At 39.7% G+C, this 23,233-nt stretch overlaps 1 protein-coding gene across 5 annotated transcripts in view; it reads left to right on the top strand.

The window, feature by feature from the left end:
* Bod1l1 (biorientation of chromosomes in cell division 1 like 1) overlaps positions 1-22,889 on the top strand; it is a 62,351-nt gene extending 39,462 nt beyond the window's left edge. For 3 of the 5 annotated variants that reach the window (XM_013112492.3, XM_040747028.1, XM_040747027.1), the window contains exons 14-27: positions 1,036-1,096; positions 2,987-3,057; positions 4,152-4,224; positions 5,948-6,027; positions 10,311-10,386; positions 10,749-10,822; positions 11,652-11,727; positions 11,811-11,845; positions 13,042-13,087; positions 15,475-15,524; positions 15,622-15,703; positions 16,423-16,576; positions 18,903-19,043; positions 21,649-22,889. In XM_013112492.3, the coding sequence (XP_012967946.2) occupies positions 1,036-1,096; positions 2,987-3,057; positions 4,152-4,224; positions 5,948-6,027; positions 10,311-10,386; positions 10,749-10,822; positions 11,652-11,727; positions 11,811-11,845; positions 13,042-13,087; positions 15,475-15,524; positions 15,622-15,703; positions 16,423-16,576; positions 18,903-19,043; positions 21,649-21,766 (1,137 nt within the window). In that variant the 3' untranslated portion in view covers positions 21,767-22,889. The remainder of the gene's footprint in view (positions 1-1,035; positions 1,097-2,986; positions 3,058-4,151; positions 4,225-5,947; positions 6,028-10,310; positions 10,387-10,748; positions 10,823-11,651; positions 11,728-11,810; positions 11,846-13,041; positions 13,088-15,474; positions 15,525-15,621; positions 15,704-16,422; positions 16,577-18,902; positions 19,044-21,648) is intronic. The other 2 variants (XM_040747030.1, XM_040747029.1) reach the window with 1 other exon arrangement.
* Positions 22,890-23,233: the final 344 nt, after the last annotated feature.

Genomic DNA, 23,233 nt, shown 5'->3' with positions numbered 1-23,233 from the left:
TGGGTCCTCTGGTTTCCTGGTCTCGTTGGTGGGAGAGAAGACCTGGGGTCTGGGTGCTTGGCTCCCGCCGGGATTGGGAGCTCTGTGCAGGTCCCAGGCGATCTGCAGGCACTGGAGCACAGGCCGGGAAGCCGGCCTGTTTACCTGATGCTGCTGGAAGAACCGCTGCTTCCCTGGATTCGAGACTACTCTGATTTTAATAAACAATTTTCCCTAGCTGTGATTTTCATAATTGCTTTGACTCCCTTGAAAGTTTTATTTTGCTTTGCCTCAGTGTATATATAAGGAACATAACATTTTATAAAATGCTCGAGAATCTCCAGTAGCCATACTTTCCAGAGCACCCATGAATTGTGGAGGAAGTGGAAGAGCTTTGCTTACTTGTACCTAGAAACTCACAGACTATATTGTAAAGGAGAAGAAGTCCCCACCCCCACCCCCTGGAAGGGGGCTCTGATTTGCCCTCCAAGCTGAAACCTGCAGCATCAGACAGTGTGTGCCACCCTGTTACCCTAAGTCCCCAGCAGACTACAACCTCCAGTAGTCATGAGGGCCTGTAGCTAGGGTTGTAAAACCTTATAGGACATCGAGACAGTATACTTTAAAATAAAGTATGATTGTCAAAATTAGCCAAATAGCTAAATTTATAACAAAAATACTTCAGAGTTTTGATGGCTCTTGTTGTTTGGCATTTTTTCACTTTTTGAGACAGTGTCTTGCTAAAGATAAAAAACAACTTGTAAGCGCTCTTTGAATGGAAGAGAATTCAGAACTTGAACTTTTTTTTTCTTATTGTACTTTTTCCAAAATTATTTTAAAGACAAGGAAACTAAACATTGAAGCATGATAACTTACTCAGTTAGAATCTTTTCACAAAGAAGGCTGCCTGTGCCCTAGTCTTCTGGGTAAACTGAAGAAAATGTGCACACTAGTCCTGGCAGGGTTGTTGCAAACAGCCAGGTTACACATATGCCTTTTTACCTGCCGTTAAGTTTGTGTGAGACTCCATAAAGAACCCTTTCATTCTCTATTTAGGTTGAAAATTCAGACTCAAGAATCAATGAAGAAATTCACTATGAATCTCAAAACCGAGGAGGTAAGTTAATGAATTCCACAGTAGTAATTTTAGTACTAATTATAATTACCATTGGTTCTTCTATGCTCTGCTCATTTGCTTCCTAGATGTTCTCATGTAGCTTATGTAATACTATAGAGTGAACACTAAGCATCACATTTTTGGTTAAGAAAATAGCTTAGAGAGGTTTAGTCATTTGGCCATACAGTTAAGAAGTGGTATTTGACCTTAACCAACTACAAGAACTTTACCCATAACCTCACAGCAGGTTCAGTCCTGTGTTAGATCAAAGTACATAGTCTCCCGTGGTTTCTTTTTTTTTATTATTGTATTGGATTTTAAAATAGATTAACTTTCCCTGAAATACCATTAGAAAATATTATTGGCATGGTAAAAATTGCTTAATTAATTTTATTTTTCAATCTGGCAAATCTTTCCCTTGATTATATATTTTCATTTCTTTTCATGAACTTAATAATCATAACACTTTAAAATGAGTTTAATAATGGTCATTATAATTTCTTCAAATATGAAACTGGAGAGATATCTCAGTGGTTAAGAACATTAGCTGCTTTCCTGGTGACCCAGGTTTGCGCTCCATAACTTGCATGGTAGCTTGCAATTGTCTGTCTCCAGTTCAAGGTGGCCTGACAACATCTATTGGCCTCCATGGGCACCAGGTATGCACATGGTACAGTCCTGTGGTTTCTATGGCAGAAATAAGAAATGCTGTACCGTGCTGTCAGTTGAGCATTTGTTAACTTCACACAGTCCATGTGGTAACAGATCAGGAAGTTGCATTTATATGAGTCAGTCCTTGTTACACATAACCTTTGATGGCCACTAACTCCAAAGAGACAATTCTGTTCTCAACCAGCATGAGAAAGATTTATATATCATACACTTAGTTCTCATAATTGCTTTGAACTGTGTTTTAGACATCAATAATGACATTGATTGATAGTCACTCATGCACCCATCACCTCATTTATCATGCCTTAAAATTTAGCATGTTTACCTCACTAATCTATTAAAATGTTGCAAATATAGTGAGTCCCCATAATAGGGTTTCCTAGTCTCTTTAATCTCATCCAAAGGGAACCACTGTTCTGCATTTACTAGGTATTGTTTTAGTTTCACAAAGATACATCACATAAATTGCCAGGTTTAGGTGAATGATAACTATGTCATAAACCACTTCCACTTTCCACCTTATTTGCCTACTTTGCAGTATATTCTGGGATTCTGCCGTCTTTATTTAAGTCCAGTTACTTTATTACAATGCTAGTTAGTATTCCATTGTGTAGATATGCCATAGTCATTTTTGCTTCAGTTATTGTTGAACATTCCAATTTTTTGCAGCTTTTCCTAATTACAGAGTACTACTTTGTATGTCCCTGTCCTCCAAAACATGAGCAGTGTCCTGAGTCTCTAGATTTGCTTGGTTACAAGCACATCTTCAATATACAGAAATGGTAGCTTTTCCTTAGGTGGCATAGTTGTCACTTCACACTTGTTGTGGCTGACCTGGTTAGGCTGTGATGCTTGCTAATTTTATGGCCGTTGTGCAGTACTTCATGGAAATTCTTTGGATACTCCTAACACTGTTAGCTGAAGGAAGAAGGCAGTGAGGTCTGCTGTCCAAAATTCAGTTTTGTGGCACTAGCATAATCCTTTCTTGCTTGGGCCCTGTTTATTCATCTTTAACACTGACAAACAATGGAACTTCACTAACAGCATTTTTGGGTGGGAATGCATCAAAAACCAACTAAACTGTCATTCACAGTGCCTAGTGCATAGCTATTACGCAAAGGGATGACTAGACAGTTTTTCCTAACCACATGCACAAACACCCAAATGTCTTATATCGAGGATTTAAGATGACTTTTTGTTGTTGCATTTACTATTCAGAAATACTCAGTGGTAAAGAGGACCTCACAGAAGCCCTAAGCAGTTGCAGCGTGGAGGCAGATCCTGAAGAGGTATGTTGCATGCTTCACTCAAGTGTTCATGGGTTTTAAATAGGGTTTTTGCCTCTGTGTGAAAAAAGGGTTAGAAAGGTTCTATTTCTCTTGTTGTGCTTGAAAGTTTCATGTATGTTTTGATCATATTTGCCTTCCCCAGTTCTTCACTGCCTACCTCTATTTTCCTACCCATCCAACTCTGTATGTGATTCTGTTTTGTTTGTTTCTTGAGGGACTTTTTGTTTTTCTTTTTTGTTTGTTTGTTTTTTTTTTTTTGAGACAGGGTTTCTTTGTGTAGCTTTAGAGCCTCTCTTGAAACTCTGTGTAGACCAGGATGGTCTCAAACTCAGAAACCTGCCTACCTCTGCCTCCTGAGTGCTAGTATTAAAAGCAAAAACCACTACCTCCCTGCTCTGTTTTTTTTTTTTTAAGTTCTTCAAAACCCAATTTGTGCTGCCCAAAATTATTTCTTTGTATAAATTCAATGGATGTTAAAGTGGTATGTATCACATATCATTTGTGCCTGCTTACACTGTTATAATGCTTAGGTATTGTGTCCCTGTTATGTGTTAAATGCATTGTTGCCTTGTTTTGTACTACCTTTCACTGACTATGATTAGCTCAGTCTAAGTGAAGGTGCCAAAGTTTCTTTTTCCTTCCTTCCTTCCTTCCTTCCTTCCTTCCTTCCTTCCTTCCTTCCTTCCTTCCTTCCTTCCCTCCCTCCCTTCTTCCCTCCCTCCCTCCCTCCCCCCCCTCTGTCTTTCTCTGTCTCTGTCTCTGTCTCTGTCTCTCTCTCTCTCTCTCTCTCTCTCTCTCTCTGTTCTGAGTTTTTGAGACAGGTTTCTCTGTGTAGCCTTGGCTGTCATGGAGCTCACTCTATAGACCAGGTCTCAAACTCATAGATATCCGCCTGCCTCTTCCTCCCCAGTGCTGGGATTAAAGGTGTGCACTGCCACCACCACCCAACATATGCCAAAATTTCTGGTATATTTTCGAAAGTTATAATAATACACCTACTTACTATAAATGATAGAAGTCATTAATATGCCTCCCTACTTTAACTGATCGGATCCAGATCCTGCTGCCTATAACATGGTCATTATTAATTCCAGGTTGAAGAGGAAGAAAGGCACATGTCTAAAAGAAACAGAAAGCAGCATTACCCCTCCTCAGAAGATGAACTAGGTATTCATATGTGCTTCTGTGTTAGATGTCCAAAAAGTTAGATGCAGCTAATGATGTGGGACAAGAAAATAATACATGAAGAATTATTGTTTACTTTATAACTTTTGAGGCTAATTTGAGTCACCAATAGGATCTTTTTAGACATAGATCCAGAAATTAGACCATTTCCTGCAGAAAGCCCAATTTGTGGACATCTCAAAGACCTATGTAATGGGGGCCCATGACTGAGCTAGCTGGCACTGAGTGCTATGACTTTGTTACGGGCAGATACCGGGCAGGCTAGTGAGACACTTTAGCCAAGGCACATATGATAATGCCTCTGTGTCATCCTGTTGGTATTGTAGCCTGTAACACAGCCATATGATAGACCTTTCTACAGTAGTGGATGTCTCATAGTTATTTATCAGTATAATGGCTAGAGGGTACTAGAGGGTGTTGGGCATTTGGATATGGTCAGTGTGGGTGAAAGACTGAATTGTTTCATTAATATTTTCATCAGTGTATTAGTAAGCACCATAGTAATGAATCTAAATACATTATGGTGCAGCACCATGAAACTCTCTGTCTTAATGCTGGCCATAGACTTAAACTCTCTCTCAGCTTCTCAAGAGACTGATTGTCAAGACACTAGGTCCAGGCCTAGCTGGGCTAAAAACTAAGACTGAAACACAGGTTGCTAGTGACTGCCATGCCAGACAGTGGCTGACACAAAGTAGAAATTCATTAAATATTAAAGTCAGTGAACATGTGAGAAAGATACATTTTTTTCTTCTTTTTAAGTAGAGGCATGTGATTATTTTGTAGTAATAAATTGTTCATATTTTACCTTCAGATCCTACATGATTCTTTACATACAGCTTCAGTTTATCCTCATAGCTTCTAATAAATATTGGTTAAAGCTCTGAGAGGTTTTTTTTACTTCCCCAAGCAGCCTGCTCCCACAGCCCAGGTCCTGGATCAAGGCTGTGCTTCTTAGATTGAACTTATTCAAAACAGTGAAATTCCAGTGCCCCTGGAACTCCATGTGCTCAGCCCTTCCCACTAGACCTCAGGGTATCATGTGAACTTTTGGATGGGTGGTTGTTTTGTTTTTTATTTTTGAGACAAAGTCTTGAAATGTAGCCTAGACTGGCCCTGAACTGGCAATATTCCTTCTTGCTTCCATTCCTGAGTCCTGGAGTAAACTATCATGCCCTGATAACATCTGGAAATTTTTTTTCCGGGGGAGAAGTGGAGGAGTGCCTGTCTTTATTAGAGAAAGAAAACAGACAAGAAAACCATCCAAAATGTTCTCCAGTGGTGTTTTTTTTTAACAGTCTTTTTAAAATTTACATACCAATCCCAGTCCCCCCCCTCCTTCTGCTCCTTCTGCTTCCTTCTTCCCCCCACCACACCCCCCACGTCTACTCCTCAGAGAGGGAGAGGCCTCCAGTAGGGAGTCAGCAAAGTCTATCACATCACATTGAGGCAGGATCAAGTATCTAGACTGAGCAGACTGAGAATGGGCTCATTTGGAAATTGTTTTATGCTCTCTTTCTTCAGCAAGCCGAAGACCAATGTTCAGTGTTCAAATCCCAGACGTTTTGAATATATTTAGAATAACTTTTAGCTTTAGTGTATCACAGACCTTAAAAAAAAAAACTTCAACCGCCCTAAAACAGAACTGTATTTCACTTTCAGTTAGTTTTTGTTCTTTTGTGATTCTGTCCAAACTGATTTACAGATGATAGCCCAGATGTCCTGGTTTCCAGAATAGAAACAGCACAGAGACAGTATTCTGAGACTGAGCTGCATGACACAAAGGTATTTTTCTACTGATTAGTTTTAAGTTGGGGAGGGGGTAGTCTAATTGCATCATTGTGAATACTTATAATTTTATTCTATTATCCTTACATCATGTATATAACAATAATCAGCTTGTTATAAAAGGTACACATAATTTTACTACTTATAAACTGCTAGATTTTATTACTGACAGTTAGATGTAATATGCTCAGTGGTCTTGCTTATTTCTCAGGGTTTGCAGTGCTTTCTCCCAGCTCCAATGTCTTTTATCATGGATGTTCTTACACCAGTGATATGTGTTACATGGAAAGGTTGACACGCCGCTTCTGAATACTTTCTACCTCAAGTCCAGCCCCAGATCTGTACTTTTCCCATGGCTCTTATATTTGTCTCAAGATTCAGAGAAGTAGCCTGTGGGTTCTTGCCTTCTCTCTGCTCCCCTTCCTGCTTGTTCCAGACTTGCACACTTCCTGCTGGGGACCTCTGAAGTGATGTCTTCTTGTCTCTCTTACCTTATTTTTCTCCACCTAGTTCTAGTTTTATACAAATATAACAGCTGGCTTCCACCTCACTAAAGCCATTCTTGAGTTCCCAAAAACTGGTGAACTAAATAAAAAGAAAGGACTTTTAACAGGCAAAGAAAGAAAAGTAGCATAGTACCATGAATTTCAGTGAGTTTATACCTAGGAAAGAAATAGGTTTTTAACTCATTACTCATTGCCGTGTTAACAACTAGAATCATAATATAATACTTTTAAATTAATAGATAAGTGGTTTGAAGGAGATTTTTATTTCCCCTCAATTTCATGTAACTTTTTAAGTAATGAATTTAAGTAAAATCTTATAGCTCAGAGATAAAGCATTTGCTTAGAGAGCATATCTTTGGTGCTTCAACATTAAAAAAAAGCATCCATAGATAATACTTTCAGAAATATGAAATAGTATTTTCCTGCACAGACACTGTGTTCAGAAGCAATTTAATGTCCCATTTTACAGTCATGGTGATTTTGTAGACTAGTCTACTAGGTTGGGAAGGATTTTACCACTCCTATGACAGGTCATAAAGTAAAGATGTATCACTTTTAAAAGCAGTAAAGTCATTGTCAGGTTGGTATGGCAAGACTAAAAGGAGCTAGAAATTGAATTTGGAAAAACTCTAGGCACTGAGAAAATGAAAAACAGAATGAAAAGGAGTTCATGCAGAAATTCTTGAGAGACCTAGTGCTTGTTCTGTAAGAATTATCCCCTAACCAGAAATATAGTCTGTCCTAGACATGAAGACTGGACTGCATCTTCAGCCACACATGAACATGAGCAAATGCTAACACAGGCACACCTCTGTCCTTCCACCCTCCAGCACGTGAAAAGGGTCTAGGTTGGAAGTCACTATATACATAAATCCAAATATTAATGAGGGCAGATTAAACATCTTGCTCTAGAAACAGCTGTTATGCTTTCTCTGCTGGGCTGACCTTCTGTATTCTAAACCTGTGCTCTCCCAAGCTGGAAGTGGTAAGTGAGTAGAATAGCAGTTCCCAACCTGTGGGTCTCTGCCCCTTACAGGAGTCGAACAGCCCTGTCACAGGGGTCGTCTAAGACCATCAAAAGACACATATTAGCATTATGATTCATAACAGTAGCAAAATTACAGTTGTGAAGTAGCAATGAAAATAATTTTGTGGTTGAGGTCACCACAATTTAAGGAGCTGTATTTAAGGGTCACAGCATTAGAAAGGGAGAACCACTGCTCTAGAATACTAATTAAATGACAGAATGACTGCTTTTAAATTCTATTTTCTTTTTAAAATTAGTCTAAAGTTCTCTGAATAATGTAGAAACTAGTCCCGGTGTGTGCAGTCACTGAGCTACATTGTCACTCATGGTCCATAATTGCATGTCTTGGTGCTGGTTGTGTAGTGCTTTCAAGATAGCCTAGGGAGAGCTGGGAGTTCCACAGGTGACAGGACTCGAGAACGACCCTTGGATTTCAGCATCGTGTGATTAGAGTTTACAGATAATCAGTTCAGTGAGCTTGTAGAGTCTGTTAGCATAGTGTTAAGTAGAGTGACATTCTGCACTGGATACTTGGGGCTCCTACAGAGAAAGCATTTATTATGTAGTCACAGACAAATGAGAAATGCCTGAGCTCACACTGCTATCACTAAGAGAAACACAAGCTCCTCAGCATCCTTATTACTAGAGAGAGAAAGAATCTGCCTCAAAGTAGGCCAAAAAGTGTGGTATGGGGTAGATATTTTTGCTTTGTATTTATATCTCTTAAGTCCCTGGAAAGTGGGCCAACAAGATGGTGTAGTGGGTAAAGACACTGCTGACCAGTCTGACAGCCTGAGTTCAAATCCTGGGACCCACACAGTGGAAGAAAAGAAGTGATTCCTGATAAGTCCTCTGACCTCCATACATGTGCCATGGCATGCACAACTAAGATAAAACACCTAGTGACACTGAGTGCCTTTGCGAGGGAAGGGACAGTGAAGGCAGTACTAGACCCTCCAGTATCACAAAGGACAAAGAAAGGAAATAAATGAGGATTATAATGGGCCATTGAAAAAGTAATTTAAGTAAAATTTAAAATAATGGAAACTTCTTATAGTATATAAAAGATAAAGCAATAAAATTGAAACAACTTTTTTATCAGGATCTCCCACTTCATCTGCTTTTTTTGAGTACATTAGTGTTGTTAACCTTTTGTGGAGTTTGGTTTTGTTTTTTTACTTTACTTTAGGTTTTGGTTAACATAAAAACTGTGTGTGTGTGTGTGTGTGTGTGTAAATAATGTATATAATGTATACATATTTTTATATATGTGATGGAGTACTATGTTGTAGCATGTATAAGTGCAATGTACAAATAAAAATAAGCTTATTTGTTTCTTTAAATATTATTGCTTCATTGTGGTAGAAAACACAGCATTCTGTCTTCCAGTTTTTACTATAATACATTGCTGCTGTCTGTAGTCATGCTACTGTGCAGTAGAACACCAGGATCATTGACTAATCAAAAGACATTTTCAAAACACATGTTAGAAATACATTTTTTTGTTCCCATCCCTTTCCTACTTGCCAGACATAACTTTTTTTTTCACCCATCAAATTCAGTTTGTACTACTCATATAATCTTAGATGTATGCCCTTCCACTGGATGTGATAGACTTACCAGGGGGAACACTTTAAAGAAAACTGACACTCCCTCTCCCAGTAGCTGTCAGTTACCAGTAACTCCTCAGCTAGGGTTGAGACTTCAGATCTGTCTTCCGTCTCCCTGCTGGGATTTGATTTGGCCTGAATTTACACCACAGGGCTTGTGCATACTGTCACAGTCACTGTAAGTTCGTATGTGCAGCTTCCCTGCTGTGTCTAAAGGACACTCTTTCCTTGGAGTTATCCACCACCTCTGGCTCTTACAGTCTTTCTGCCCCTTCTTCTGTGAAGACCCCTGAGCCTTGGGAGGAGGGGATATGATATAGATGTCTCATTTAAGGCTGAGAAGTCAGCAGTCTTTTATTTTCTGCACCTTGTCCAGTTGTGCATCTCTGTGTTAATCTCTGGCTACTACAAGTAGAAGCTAGTCTCTGGTGAGTGTTAAGAGATGCATCTCTGGGTGAAACAATAAGTCATTGAGAGTCACTTTAATACTGTGGCCATTTAGCAGAAATAGTAGGTTCTATAGTCACAAGTTCTTGGCCTGGCAATAGTTCGTGTATGAGTTTCCTCTTATGGAGTGGGACTTTAATCAGAACATGGTTGGTTGCTTCCATGATGTTAATGCCACTGTTTTATGCCCATGTCTTGCCAGGCAGTCATTATTGTAGCTGGCAGGGTTTACTGATGTTTCATGCTCAAAACTTTGAGTTAATGGTGACTAATTTAGCTATTAGGGTTTACACTCTAAATTAGCTTGTCTGAATCCTCAGATGTTCTTTTTGGTGTATTCCTTCTTACTCCTTCCCTATACCTGTCTCCTCTACCGCTCCATAAAGAAATGTAATTTATAGTAATTCTTACTTTGAAGTTTCTCTTAAAAAGAAACGTACATTTTGGAGGAAGAAAATAAATTCAACTCTGACCTTGGTATTTTATATCTAAACTTCCTTTTTTTCTGCCTTCAGTTCTTTTAATCTCTTTTTAATAGTTCCACTAGCTGCAATAATGGTTGTTTTTGAAAACATTTATCAAACTATTCTAAATGACAACTAGGAAATTGTTACTGAGAGAAACTCAGGCGAGTGTGAATGTAGACAAAGTTAAATTGAAAATTAACGGTCTTGTTCAACTTCTCCACAGGAAGAAAACTCTGGAGATCTGGAGGAGTTCTCTAAAACAAGTTCAAAGACAGACAGCACTGCTCTGGAAGACAGAGGTGAATGAAAGACCTTCTCAGGGTTGTTAGGGGCTGAGTCAACACTAAGCTGGAGTGTCCTTGTGCCCATTTGCTCCCCCATATAGCACAGTACCTTATGCTTTAAATTTGTAAAGCTGGAGATTATTTTTAAGTTTGGATTCTACTCTCAAAATACTCTGTTTCTTAGCTAATTATAGTCAGGCTTATTGGTTTTAATAATGAAGCTATGCAAATGAACTGTGTGTGTGCGCGTGCGTGTGTGCACACGAGGGTGCGTATACATGCACGAACTTGGTGTGTGCCTGGGACTGCACATCTTCTAGGGCTTAATGAAAGCTTGTCTGGTCACCAGCATTCATTCAGCTCTGCGTTTTCCCCAGATGACTTTAGCAGCAGTGAGGGTACAAGCGAAAGGACTGAGCTGAATGAAGATGACAGTGTTAAGTCACAGGAGGTGAGAATTGCTTTTCCTATTGATTCTCTCAAAATAACTTGCAAATGTATCCTGTACCTCTACATGAGGTTTTCATAAGTACTTTTTAGCCAATTTTAGTGCAGTGGGGCACTGTTCTAACAGGATGCTTTATTAATGTCATTCTGATTAATTTTGTTCTTTTTGTCTTATTTCATCAAAGTATTTTTATGAAACCTACTTACGTCATCATTATATGGGGTCATTCCAACACTCTCCAGGGGCACTGTCAGGTTCCCGACCTAGCAGCTTAGTGCTGCAGGAGAAAATGAGGAAATGGGAGCAACAGCAGGAGGGCCCACGGAGACCCAGCTTGGTGTGAGGCAAAGTCAAGGTTTCACAGGAGGCTTGCGGATTCACTGAGTCGATACCAGCCATAGCTGCTTCCAGCCTAGTCGTCCACAGGGAGCTTCTGGGGCAGAGAATGACAGTGGCCCAAGACAGCCCTCTAAATGCAAACCAGCCATTGCTAGGTTTTCAACATTTTATTAGTATCTTATGAGAAACTCACTAACTTTATTGTTTGTTGTAGGGGATAACATTTGGCCACAAGTAGCTTAAAACAAATCCCAGTTTGAATGGGCAGACTTAGTTCTTGTCAGGATCAAGACTCAGTAAGCCATTCTTAACCCCATGGGACTCAGGACTGTCAGTACTCACTAAGCAAGGGGACTGCAGCCAGAATAAATGCAAGATTTCCAACGTCAAGCCTAAGCTGGATTCATTCATATTAGCAAGGGAACTCTGAATTGATACAATTGAAGGTAAATTATACTTTTATTGTTTTTTTTTTCCCTCATTTCCTTCTTAGGATGATCAGCCGATCATTATTAAAAGGAAAAGAGGAAGACCTCGCAAATACCCTGCAGAAACTGCCTTGAAAATAAGTAGGTGTTTGGCTCATTTTCAAGTCATACACAAGAACTTTGTGAGTTGACTATCTAAGTAATTTTTTATTATTGCTTTTTAGAAGAAGACTTCAAAACGGAGACTGACATTAGCTCTGTAAGTAATTACAAATGATGAGAAAAGAACCATTCAAATATGTGCTCTTGTCCTAGTGTTGCAAACTGCTTTGTTTTATTTAAGTACTTCAAAAGACTTTCTTAAAATGTGGGCTAGCCTTTCAGATAATGCCTTGATTAGTAGTTTCTTCCTATGGACAGAGTTTCAATAGCTATTACTAAGCCTGTTCCATCGTTACCTAGAAGTTCAGTTATGTAAAATTAGAGAGCCTGGGTTAAAATTCAGAAGTTTTGTGTGATTTTGAGTAGTGACTATCCAAGTGAAACTTCTGATGGACTTTGTTGCCTTATGATTTTTTATAATCACTTACACACTTATTTTAGAGCAGGGGCATCATCAGTGCTATTTGAGTGGGTATGGGTATAGTGTATATACATGTTCATGTAGGAGTACATGTGTGAATGTACATATGCACATGAAGGCCAGAGCTTGACATCAGGTGTCTTCCTTATAACTCTCCTCTTTATTTTTAGAGGCGGGGTCTCTCACAGTTAACCTGTAGCCCATGATTCAGATAGGTTGACTGATTGGTGAATTCTCTGGATCCACCTGCCTCTCCCACCAACTCTGGGTTTCAGGTGTTCACCACTGAACCCAGCTTTTTACCCAGGTACTAGGATCCCATCCTACAGGGCAGGCATTCATTACTGCTACTTTATCCCTTTGAATGTTCTTATCTTCGACTATGAAGTATATACCCAGTGAAATCATTATATGAGGATTTCATTCCACGTACTTCACTGGCAGTGAGCAATGACCTGGAAAACTTCACTTTGGATTTAAATGTCAGCTTTGTCACTTCCTCCCAGACCTATGGCCGGTCATGTAACCCTTCGAGACTGCTTTCTTGGCTATGAAGCATAGTGCTGTAGTACCTAAAGTACTTCTCTCATAGTACTATAAGACTGCGAAGTCAGAAAACCACATATGAAAGGGCTTACTGGCCTCAGGCAAAACTGACAGCTTTGATGTTTATACGGCTCTGGCATTCAGTCTCCAAAATTGCAGCACAGTGTTGGGAAGACACTTGTCAGAGATGATTCAGAAACATGGGCAGGCACCCATACATGCTAGCTCTGCTTGACCAGTCAGGAAATAGGTTCTCATTGTTTTGATTATGTATTAAGTAAAGGTTTTAAGCTATTCATCTTTAATTTCTGCTCATTTAAACTTAGGTAGAACAGTCTCCGCCTAGCAGCAAACTGAAAGCCAGCCAAGCAGGTATGTACGAAGAATTCCTCTGCCTATGATCTCAGGAGCTGCTGTGTTTTCAGTTCATGCACTTAACTGTCTAGAGTTGTTTTCTTAATTGAGCAGGGAACCTACCCTGGATGTTAGGGGAGATCTTAGAATTTTGTTGTTTCTCTATGAAATGAATTAATTGGCTTTTGGTTAAAAAAGCAAGTTACATATATTTACTGTTTTTTCTTTAGTCTGAGTTTTAGTCTGGGACACTGTCATTACAAAAGGACAAAGCAGTAGAAATAGTGAAGGCTGAAGATAAATCCCTACAGTGTCCAAGCTGTGGATTGCTGCATTTGTATTGAGATGAAATGGAAGTAACTTTTTTGGAGCACTGTTACCATGGAAGCAGAGGCTCATCCTAAGAACCTGCTATGCTCAGAGGAATAATAATTTATGAAAGAACCCTCTGTACCCTACAGACCTGAGATCTTTTTGGGTTTTTTTGTTTGTTTTTTGAGACAAGGTTTCTCTGTGGCTTTGGAGGCTGTCTTGGAACTAGCTCTTGTAGATCAGGCTGGTCTCGAACTCACAGAGATCCTCCTGCTTCTGCTTCCCAAGTGCTGGGATTACAGGCGTGTGCCACCATCACCCTGATGAGACCTGGGATCTTAAAAAGATGAAATCATTTCAAGTATTTTGTCATCATTCTAAAGCAGGTAGAATCTCCATGTATTGATAACGGCTGCCTTATTATTTAGTCTGCCTTTTCCAGATTTTTAATGGTTTGTACATTTTTACCTTCTAGCTTAAGGCTTTTTAAATAAAAAATAACAACAACAAAAAAAACTACCAGTGGATTTAAAGGATTGATAATATATGAAGAAGTTGAATATGACAGCTGTCTGTGTAACTTGGGAAAAGCATACATTCTGGTCAGCAAGATAACTTGTATACAGTGTTTACACATCTAATCTATAATCTTTTGATCTTGCTTCATGGTTTTTCTTGTCTCTTGGAAAATTAAGGCTTGGTTGTTTGGGGTTCTTTATGGGGGACTTTTGTTGTTGTTTTTATTTTGCTTTGCTATTTGAGGAAGAATCTGTTTCTACCTGGTTTTTAACCTGCTTTTATTATAGTGTTTAGATAGGAGAAATCTTTATACTTTGAACTCACTATAAAGATTGTGATCTATGTAATTATGTGGTGGTTTTGCTTTTTGTTATTTTCTGAGTCTGCGTAATGATGACCAGTTTATGACTGAGTTCTTTGAATTTGTTGAATTAACTTTTCCATGTTCATTACTGTAGTGAATCTTCAGAAAAGAGAAAATACTACCCTCTTCATCTCTGAGTAGTAGAACATTTGAAGCCCAGCATGGTGGTCTAGGGTACAAAATTAGACACCCCCCAAAAATACTCTTAGGTATTTGTACTTGCCCATAATTTTGTATTCAAATAATATACTATATTATCTTTATTTTCCTTACCATGACTGTTCTTAGAAAATTGTAGCATCTACAATGTTACAGATGTTTAAAGAATAGAGTGTAGTCTATCAACAGACTTATAATGTATTGGTTTGTTGTTTGCTTCCCTGCTATGTGTATCTGGAATGAAGAGTCCAAATACCCCTCTGCTCATTAATTATGTGACTGAACAAATTGTAGAAATGACGTTATTCAAGCTGCTTTTTCCAAACTGTAAACTGAGGTTGAAGTATTTATAGAGCAGTATTCAGATTTAAAAGAAGCATCTCTATTCAAAAATCTGAAAAGCTTCAGAATCCAAAAGTTTTCCAGTGTTGACATGATAAAGTGGAAAGTTCCATAACTGCCCTGTGGATTGCTCTCAGAATACTAAGAATATTAGTATTCTGCATAATATTACCTTCTGGCCATGCGAATGAGGTATACATGAAATACAGATGCATTTCATGTCTTTTTTTTTTTTTAATAAGTATGTGTGAGAGTAGGGCAGGTGATAGGCTTGTGTGCATGTATGTCTGTACCTGCATGTGGAGGTCAGAAGAAAGCCTCAGGTGTCATTGTCGGGAATGTCAACTACCTCCTTTAAGACAGGCTCTCATCAGCTTAGAACTCACCAGTTAGGATAGACTGGCTGGCCATGAGTCACAGCATTCTCACCTCACCAGCATGTCGGTTCAAGAGTCTGAAATTGGGTTCTTATGCTTTCAAGGCAGGCCTTTCACTGACTCAATTAGCTACGTCCCCAAACCCCAAGTTTTATGTTCACATGTGCATCACCTTCCTAAGATCTTTCATTATAGTATTTGCTGATATTCCCAAATCTGGGTGGGAAAAAAATTCCAAACCAATTATATAACAGTGTATTAATTGGAATAATGACAGATAAAAACAGGCCAAAACTACTGCTGAAATTTAATTTCTGTTTTTTTTTTTAAAGATGAGTCCAATAAAGAAACAGCCGACCTACAAGAAAAAAGTACAAGTAATGTAAGTGCTAGTCTTCTTATTAAGGTGTATCTTCTACAAATAAACCCATTCAATGCTCGGCTAACTACCCTTTCAACCTTAATGCTGTTGCTTCTAGGATGATAGTGAAGAAAAAATAGCAAGTATGCGTCGGAGAGGAAGAAAGCCCAAACGCTCGTTGACTTCATCAGATGATGCAGGTATGAGTCTAACTCTTTCTCTTTACAAAACAGGCCAATTGAAAACAAAAAACCAAAACAGCTTGGGGAGTCTTACTGCAACTTGATATGCCATATTTTGATACTCATGGGAGAACTGTCCTTTCCTGAACAGAAATGGAGGAGGAGTGGGATTCGAGGTGGGAACAGAGGTGGGGGTGTAGGGAGGGTTGTGGGGAGGACCTAGGAGGAGAAAAGGAAAACTTTGGCTGGTATTAAAATATATAAATAAATTTATTTTAAAAACTGGAACAAAGCAAATAGAGGAAAAAACAAAGAGCAGAAGAAACACATGTCTGTACATTGTTAATTATAACCTCATTATTTCAAAAATTACACTTTTCTAAAGAAAAATCTTTTTTGGATGCAGAAAAATCTAGCCGGGTGTAGCTAGAATTAATGTTGCATAAATGTGTGTGAAATGGCTCTAATCCCTGCCAGAAATGGCACATCCCAGATGCTTTTCTGAGCTCGTGTGAATTTTTTGCAAATGCTGGCTGTGAACTGCATAAGTAAACTATCCGAAATGTGTTTGAGATTAAGGTAAACAGTTGTGAATTGCAAGTACTGAAACCAAAAGGAAGTGGAAAGCACTTCTTCTGCTTCCAAGTTGCTAATATCCTAAGTTCTCCTCCCTGACTGTCCTTTGGAAGTGTCTTTGGGAATTGTATAGTCCAGGTGTTACCCTTCTGTCTGAACAGAATTCTCAGAGCCAGAAAGAAAGCGCCAGAAATCAGTTTCTGAAACATCTGAGGACAAAAAAGATCAGGAGTCTGATGAGGAAGAGGAAGAAGAGGAGGAGGATGAGCCCTTGGGAGCCACCACGAGGTCCACTACCAGATCAGAGGCACAGAGGTAATGGGAACAACCAAGAGTCTCCAGAGCCCTTCAGCAGCTGCTCTGTCAGGAAGCAGCTCTGGGTGTCAGGGGACTCTCTTGAAGCCGTTTCCTTTCCGTGTTCTCTTCTTGACTGTGTCCTCTCACAGAGAAGGGGTTTTCTGTCTCGGTTTCTGGGGGATTACTTCAAAGTCTTTGCTTGGTTTAAGAGCTTGTTTGATGAAGCCTTTCAGTTCTCTGCAGACAGTTTTTAAGGGTCTGTTTTCTCTGACACTGTGAGCTAAACACCATGAGAGAGCCCAGAGGTTCACACACAACTACCACCTGTGTCGATCCTGATAAACTGCCTGTGTTTGTATGTTCCCTAAAGTATGTTCTCTCAAAACCTAGTAGAGGTACAAAACTTTGTGGGGGAAACTAGGCATGTGGTCACATGAGTTTGAAGAAGCCAGTAAGTTCCCTCTGCTTCTTCTAAGTTAATGTACATGAAATAAAATGAAGTATTTTAGGCGTGGCAAAGTCCTAAAGGAAGGAGACGTGTTGTAGTATTTACCCACAAGACTCCTCCCTAGCTCCTCCCGTGTCACTTCATCTGTTAACACCAGCAGTGCCCTTCCCATACATACTTGGAGAGATGGTGTGTGGCTGAGCTGCATAGGGTCTCCCTTGTTCACCAACGTTTTCCAGAGCAAGAGTATTATCCATGTTTAGTGTCATTCACACACTGTTGATCTTGGCATAATCTTCTATAATTTCATTCCCCAAAATTAATCAAAAGGGGCCGAAATATTTATTTTGAAAGTATTACCATTATCACCTGCCCCCATAATAAAATAATAATATGGTACTGTGTTTACAAAAAGATTTTTTTAAAAAAATCAACCCAACTCTAAAGCATCCAAACTTTGACATTACTAGCCTTTGGTGACATCATTTGATTTCTCAAGAGTGAGAGTATTTAAAGAACAAATCAAGGAGCTCACATGACTAAATTTAAAGCTTGGGCTTTTGGAGGAGAGGGATTGGAGAGGAGGGACAGCTGAGGTGAATATGAGTCACTGAGCCAAGAGTCCTCCTGAGAGAGCAAACATGCCTGAGAGCAGCACCCTACCTCCTTAGTACCTCTGCTTCCCTCTTACACAGTCCTAGAAATCCATCAGTGTAGTGGGGCTCAGTTACAGAAAGTTCCTGAGACTTTCTGTCTTCCAGAGTGAATCCAACAATCACTAGTAGGCTTGCCTTTCAAAATAATAGCCAAAATGCATTATATACATATATAGTATTATTTAAGAATAAGGAAAACCCATTTTTAAAAGAATAAGTCATATAATTTACAGGTTAGTCATCACTTGAGTTACCTGTGTTGTCAATGTACTTTAGGAACATGTGATTTATTAACAGATGCTTTTCTATTTGGTTTAAATTTCTCAACATCTGATGATTGGTCCCAAGGCTCTGGTATCTGTGTGACTTCCTGGGTCATTGGTGTTGGATGTGCATTCTGTGTTCCTAGTACTGCTGACCTCAGGCGCCTTAAGCCACAGCAGCTCTTCTGTATTGGGCCTGCTCTTACACAGACCTCCAGGGTAGGCAAGCTTCTCCCTCCCTGGCCTTCTCTCCTGTGCACTGTAGAAAGCAGCCTCCCTGTGACTTTTGCTCTTGTTTCACCTTCATCTCTTGGTGGCTCATAAGAATTCCCTAAAGTATTTGAGGGCAGTTTCCAGGCCTTCTTGTCCGGAGCTTGCTTGTGATCTTATCATTGTTTGTTTTCTAGTCTATATGCTCTCTAAGAAACAAATGCATCACACCAGGTGTGCACCGAATAATCCAGAAGGTTGTTCTGTATGTACCTATAGATACTCATTTCAATATGCATCCAAATTGGAGTTCTTTCACATAGAATCCTATGCCGTATCATATGCTAAATAAGTCCTTTTTCTTCCTTTTCTCTGGAAGTCAGCTCTTCCTAATCTGATTTCTTCCTTGTATAACTGACTACTTGGAGCATCAGCATTTAGTGCCATGAGACATGCCGTCAATAACTTCCGCCTCTTACTCTGTTTTGATGAGCTCTTTGGTATCCTTCTCAGCCACTATATTTGCTCTTTTCAGAGTCATCTTCTCAGTTGTGGTAAAACATGCACAGGAAACACAGAGACAGTGTCCTGGAGGTAGAGTTAGCCCTCTACTCTTTATTTAGTAGCAATGATCAAGAGACCCAGCCCCTTTATTCTTTGAATAGCCATAGCTGTCTTGCCCGTGAGAAGTCTCTTCTTTTCCAGTGGTCCCGTGGCCTAGAGAATCCAGTGCTGCCATTGTCCAGTGTCTCTATAATGTGTTTCAGAAAGCATCATAGCAAGCCATCTACACGTGCAACATCCAAACTTGGCATCCCAGAAACAGTTTCTCCTAGAAATCGCCAAAAGTTAGCAAAAGAGAAGTTACCTACCAGCGAAAAAGTTAGTAACTCTCCCCCATTAGGAAGGTAAGTCCCTGCCTGTGCTTCAAGTTGTTTAACTCCCAAGTAATGCTTTTCCTATTTTCTTAAGAATATCTATCTCACCAAAAAGCTATCTTGGGGGATCATGGGTTTCTAGGAACAGTAATGCCTAAAAGTCATCAATGGCTTTGCCATGTAGCCCAACCTTACAAGCTTGTCCTTGACTCTTGTGAGCTTTCTGGCCAACTCTCACGTAAAAAGGCTGAAGTCAGGCATGTTTCTTCTCAAGTGATTGCATGTCTGAATGCGTAGTTCAATCTGCACAGTGTGGTGAAGCATGTCACAGCTTAGAGTCATTGCTGGTTTTGAATACTGTAGATGTAACAAAGCAAAAGCACTCAGACAGCCACCTGCAGCTTGCACCTCCACCGCAGCCTGATTGAGCTGTGCTCCCACAGTCCTCCTCCTTTGCCTCTGCTGTGCTAAGGCAGTGGGTGCTCGCCGCCTGCCTGGGTGAGGTAGGTCCTTCCTTTCTTCAAGCCTCTCTCTTGCAGGGCCTCCTCTCTGCTGCAGCCCATTCTCATCTCCTTCCTATTGCATCTGCAGTCAGCACTAAACAGTGGGTAATGGCAGGTGGCAATGGTGTGGGTAGCCTAATTTTGCTTCTCCCCCTGAACTGTTAAGTTTCTTCCTTGATGTCAGGAACTTGTCTTTTTCTTTGTTTATGGTAACATTCATAAACAAAAGATGATTCCATGAGTACAAAGGTTGTTCTGTACTCTACTTATAACATGTGTGTACTCTTATCCACCGGTCTTAGAAAGGAAGAAAATTCTCTTGTCCTCGTTGGGTGAGATAAAATAGTAATCCTTAAATCTATGTGTATGTCAGAATATCAGGACAGTCTGGATCCATGTTTCTCATAATTGAATGTGCAGAGGAACCACATGGTGGAAATAGTCTGTACTTCCAGCAGGCTTCTGGGTATAAGGAAGGGACTTGGTCAACCTACCAAGCTCCCACAAGGAGAGAAGGAGCGTGACTAGAGATTCTGCTCCCTGCTAACAGCTCACAGCACAACACTGGCTCCTGTTACACAGCATTCTACAGGAACTTAGTATTCCCTGTGGCCAGTGGCTGTCCATATCACAACTTGGAATGGGTTATTAACAAATATCTTCCTTAGCTGTTCTCAGCTCATTGGTAGATAACCTGTAAGAACCATGTCATCAGCAACACTATTCAACTCCGTGTTTTCTTTTGCTGTCAGAAGAACAATAAGCATGTCTTTGCAGCATTTCTTCCTATCCTGCAGCTTTAGTTTTCCAACTCTATAATTCTCCTATAAAAATTTGCTGCTTGCTTACCATATGTTGAGCAGATATTGACAGTATAGGTAAATAACATGATTAATCTTAGCAGCTGCCTAGAGAAATGTCTTTTTAATGACAGAAATGAATGTGCATAAGCCTTCAAAGTTTTGATAGCAACCTACAGTTATTGTTTCATAATACAACTGGTGTTCAAATTCTAGCTGCTGTAACAGCTAGTAAAACTTTATAGGTATGGTGACAGTGGCATTTTCTGTCATCCTCTGTTACACGTTGCTTTAAGAAATTGATTGTAACCTGCAGTCTGAAAAAGCATAGCAGATGAGTTACAATGGCTAGTGCTGTGGTGAGAGTCTAAAGCACTGTGTAGTTTCTAGGGAGCAAGCCACTTGCTTTGTACTGTAGAAAGACTTCCCAGACTTTTGAACTGGAGCTGAAAAAAAGAAATTTGGTAAGATAGATCAGATAGGATGAGTAGAAAAAAGGAAGAGCTGGACATGTGGCTCACTTGTTAGAGTGCTGGCCTAGAGGACACGAAATCCTTGGTTGGATTCCCAGCACTGCATAAACTGCATAAACTGGGTGTGATGGTGCATGCATGTAATCACATCACCATCAGAAACTGCAAGATCAGAAGTTCAAAGTCATCCTATGCTACATATGGAGTTCAAAGTCTGCCTAGGCTACATGGCACTTTATCTCAAAAAGGAAAAAGAAATCACTTGTCAAAACATGGAGAGAGGTGAGTTATTTGTTTGAGCATAGCAGTGTTTGGACAGCATTGCAGTCCAGAGTGCTGAAAGTAGAGAGCTGGTATGTAAAGCCAGGCACTGTGCTCTAATCATTTGTCCTAGAAGCTTCAGAGAGCCAACAAGAGCTCAACATGTCTAAAGATGGTGTTGTGATTGAGGTCACCATCCTCCTCTAAACCTCCTACATGCAGGCTGGCTTCTCGAAAACTACTCTGCAGCATGGTTTTGACTGTCAGATGCTGGGTTGAAGTCCTGCTGTGTTCTTGCTCTTTGTTTCAAGTGGGGACTGTGTGTGTATCAGTAAAACAAGGGTCTAGGAAAGGATGTTAACTAGACCAAGGTCAGCGTCTCAGGGTGGTAGGGCTGGGACAGAGTGCAGGCTTCTGTGTTCTTCAGAGCCCCATCTGTGCTCTGTTCAAGGTTGTTGGTAAAGAACCAGACCGTTCCAGCAACTTCTAAGATTAAATACTGTGGGGTTTTCCCTCCAGTGTTGTGTTTTAAAGAACTCCCATGTTGCTTGAAGCAACTGATTTTACCTCTCATTGTCTTGACTTTTGCTCAATACAGATCAAAGGCACAGCTCTCCCCATCTGTCAAACGCAAGAGAGAAGTCAGCCCACCTGGAGCTCGAACAAGAGGCCAGCAGAAAGTGGACGAAACGCCTCTGAAAAAGGCGAAGCGGTAATACTGACTGCCCTGACCCTGGCTTCCTGAAGAACAACCCAGTGGAGAGAAAAGGGACAAGCCTCGCCCCATGGGCTTTTTCTTTTTTAAAACAAGAAAAAGATTTGCATGTGCTGTAAGTTCCTAGGTGCAAGCTTGTTCTTATGTTTTAAACAACTTTATAAACTATTGTTCATAGATGGTATTAATGTACATTCACTTCAGATAAAGGAAGATAAGTTTACTTTGTATCTGAACTCAGCAAAGTAGGTGTATATTTTAACAGTGGAAATTGGGGTTTCCCAATGTGACACATCACTAATGCAAACCTTCCAGCCCATCAGACACCAGGCTGCCCCCTGGAGATCTGTGTATAGTATATAAACATGTAAAAATAGGCTGTATTTTACTCAATGTATGATGCTAATCAATGAACACTTTATTTATTTTACAGAGAAATCTTATCTGTGAACTTTACTATATATCTGTTTATTTTATTTTATTATTTTTTTTAAATAAAAAAAGGGTTTTAAATGCTATGCAGTCATTAGTAGAAGAGTTCTAGGACTCTGCCTGCCCTGTAACTATCTGCATACAGCCTGGCAGGAAACAGAAATTCACGCATGCATCCAAGAAAAGTAGTTTAGGTGAAGAATGGACTCCACTGCTTTCCGTCCACAGTCGTGACTGTTTTTTAAGAATGTAACTTGTTTTTCAGTAACCCTTGCCTCTGTGGCTTTACCATGAGCTCCATTAACATAAACGACTGCTTCCGGTAAAGTTGCATCCTACACCCTCTGCGGGTTCATTCCTCTCCTTTGTGCTGTTCCCACACCTCTGCCATCTCCATACTGTCTGAAGAGAAATGCTTGAAGATGAGATTGCACCAGTCTGTTCAGCTTCAAGATGTCATGTTGTTTTATACAATTATTTCAGGATAGAAACTGGTTTTATCACCAGGTTCTTTTTTAAACATGTTTTAACTCCCATGATGAACAAACTGTCCAACTTAAGTTTTTCATAAAATAACGTTTTCTGAAGATCAGATCTGTTTCTTGCAATGATATGAGTTGCCAAATGATTGAGATCATTTTAAATGCTCTGTTCATACTCTTGTTTTATAATTAAAATTTACATTCATTGTGTGTGGGTTTTTCATTGTTTTGGGGTTTGTTTTTGGAGGGTTTTTTTTTTGTCTTTTTTAAATTTGGGTTTTATTTTATTGTTTTGACTCTTAATGTAAGGTGGATATTCTTGTCATTTTACATTGTTTCTTACTGAAATTTTATATATAAATTATAAAATGTTTCCCTAAAACTTGAGTGACAAGAATTTTTTTTCCTTCTCATTCTTAAGCCAGGTAGAATCCAGACTGGATTCCCACAATCCTGCTTCCTAGCATCACAATGTTAAGTTGATCAGTTCATTAGCAGTGCACACCTGAACACAATCTCATTGTGAAGCCAGCATTCACTAGTTTAGAGATGCC

Source organism: Mesocricetus auratus, unplaced genomic scaffold, assembly GCF_017639785.1.
Source record: "Mesocricetus auratus isolate SY011 unplaced genomic scaffold, BCM_Maur_2.0 Super-Scaffold_100006, whole genome shotgun sequence".
NCBI classification, from domain to species: Eukaryota; Metazoa; Chordata; class Mammalia; order Rodentia; family Cricetidae; genus Mesocricetus; species Mesocricetus auratus.
Note: the sequence above shows the minus strand (reverse complement) of the source record. Positions and strands in the feature narration are given on the sequence as shown.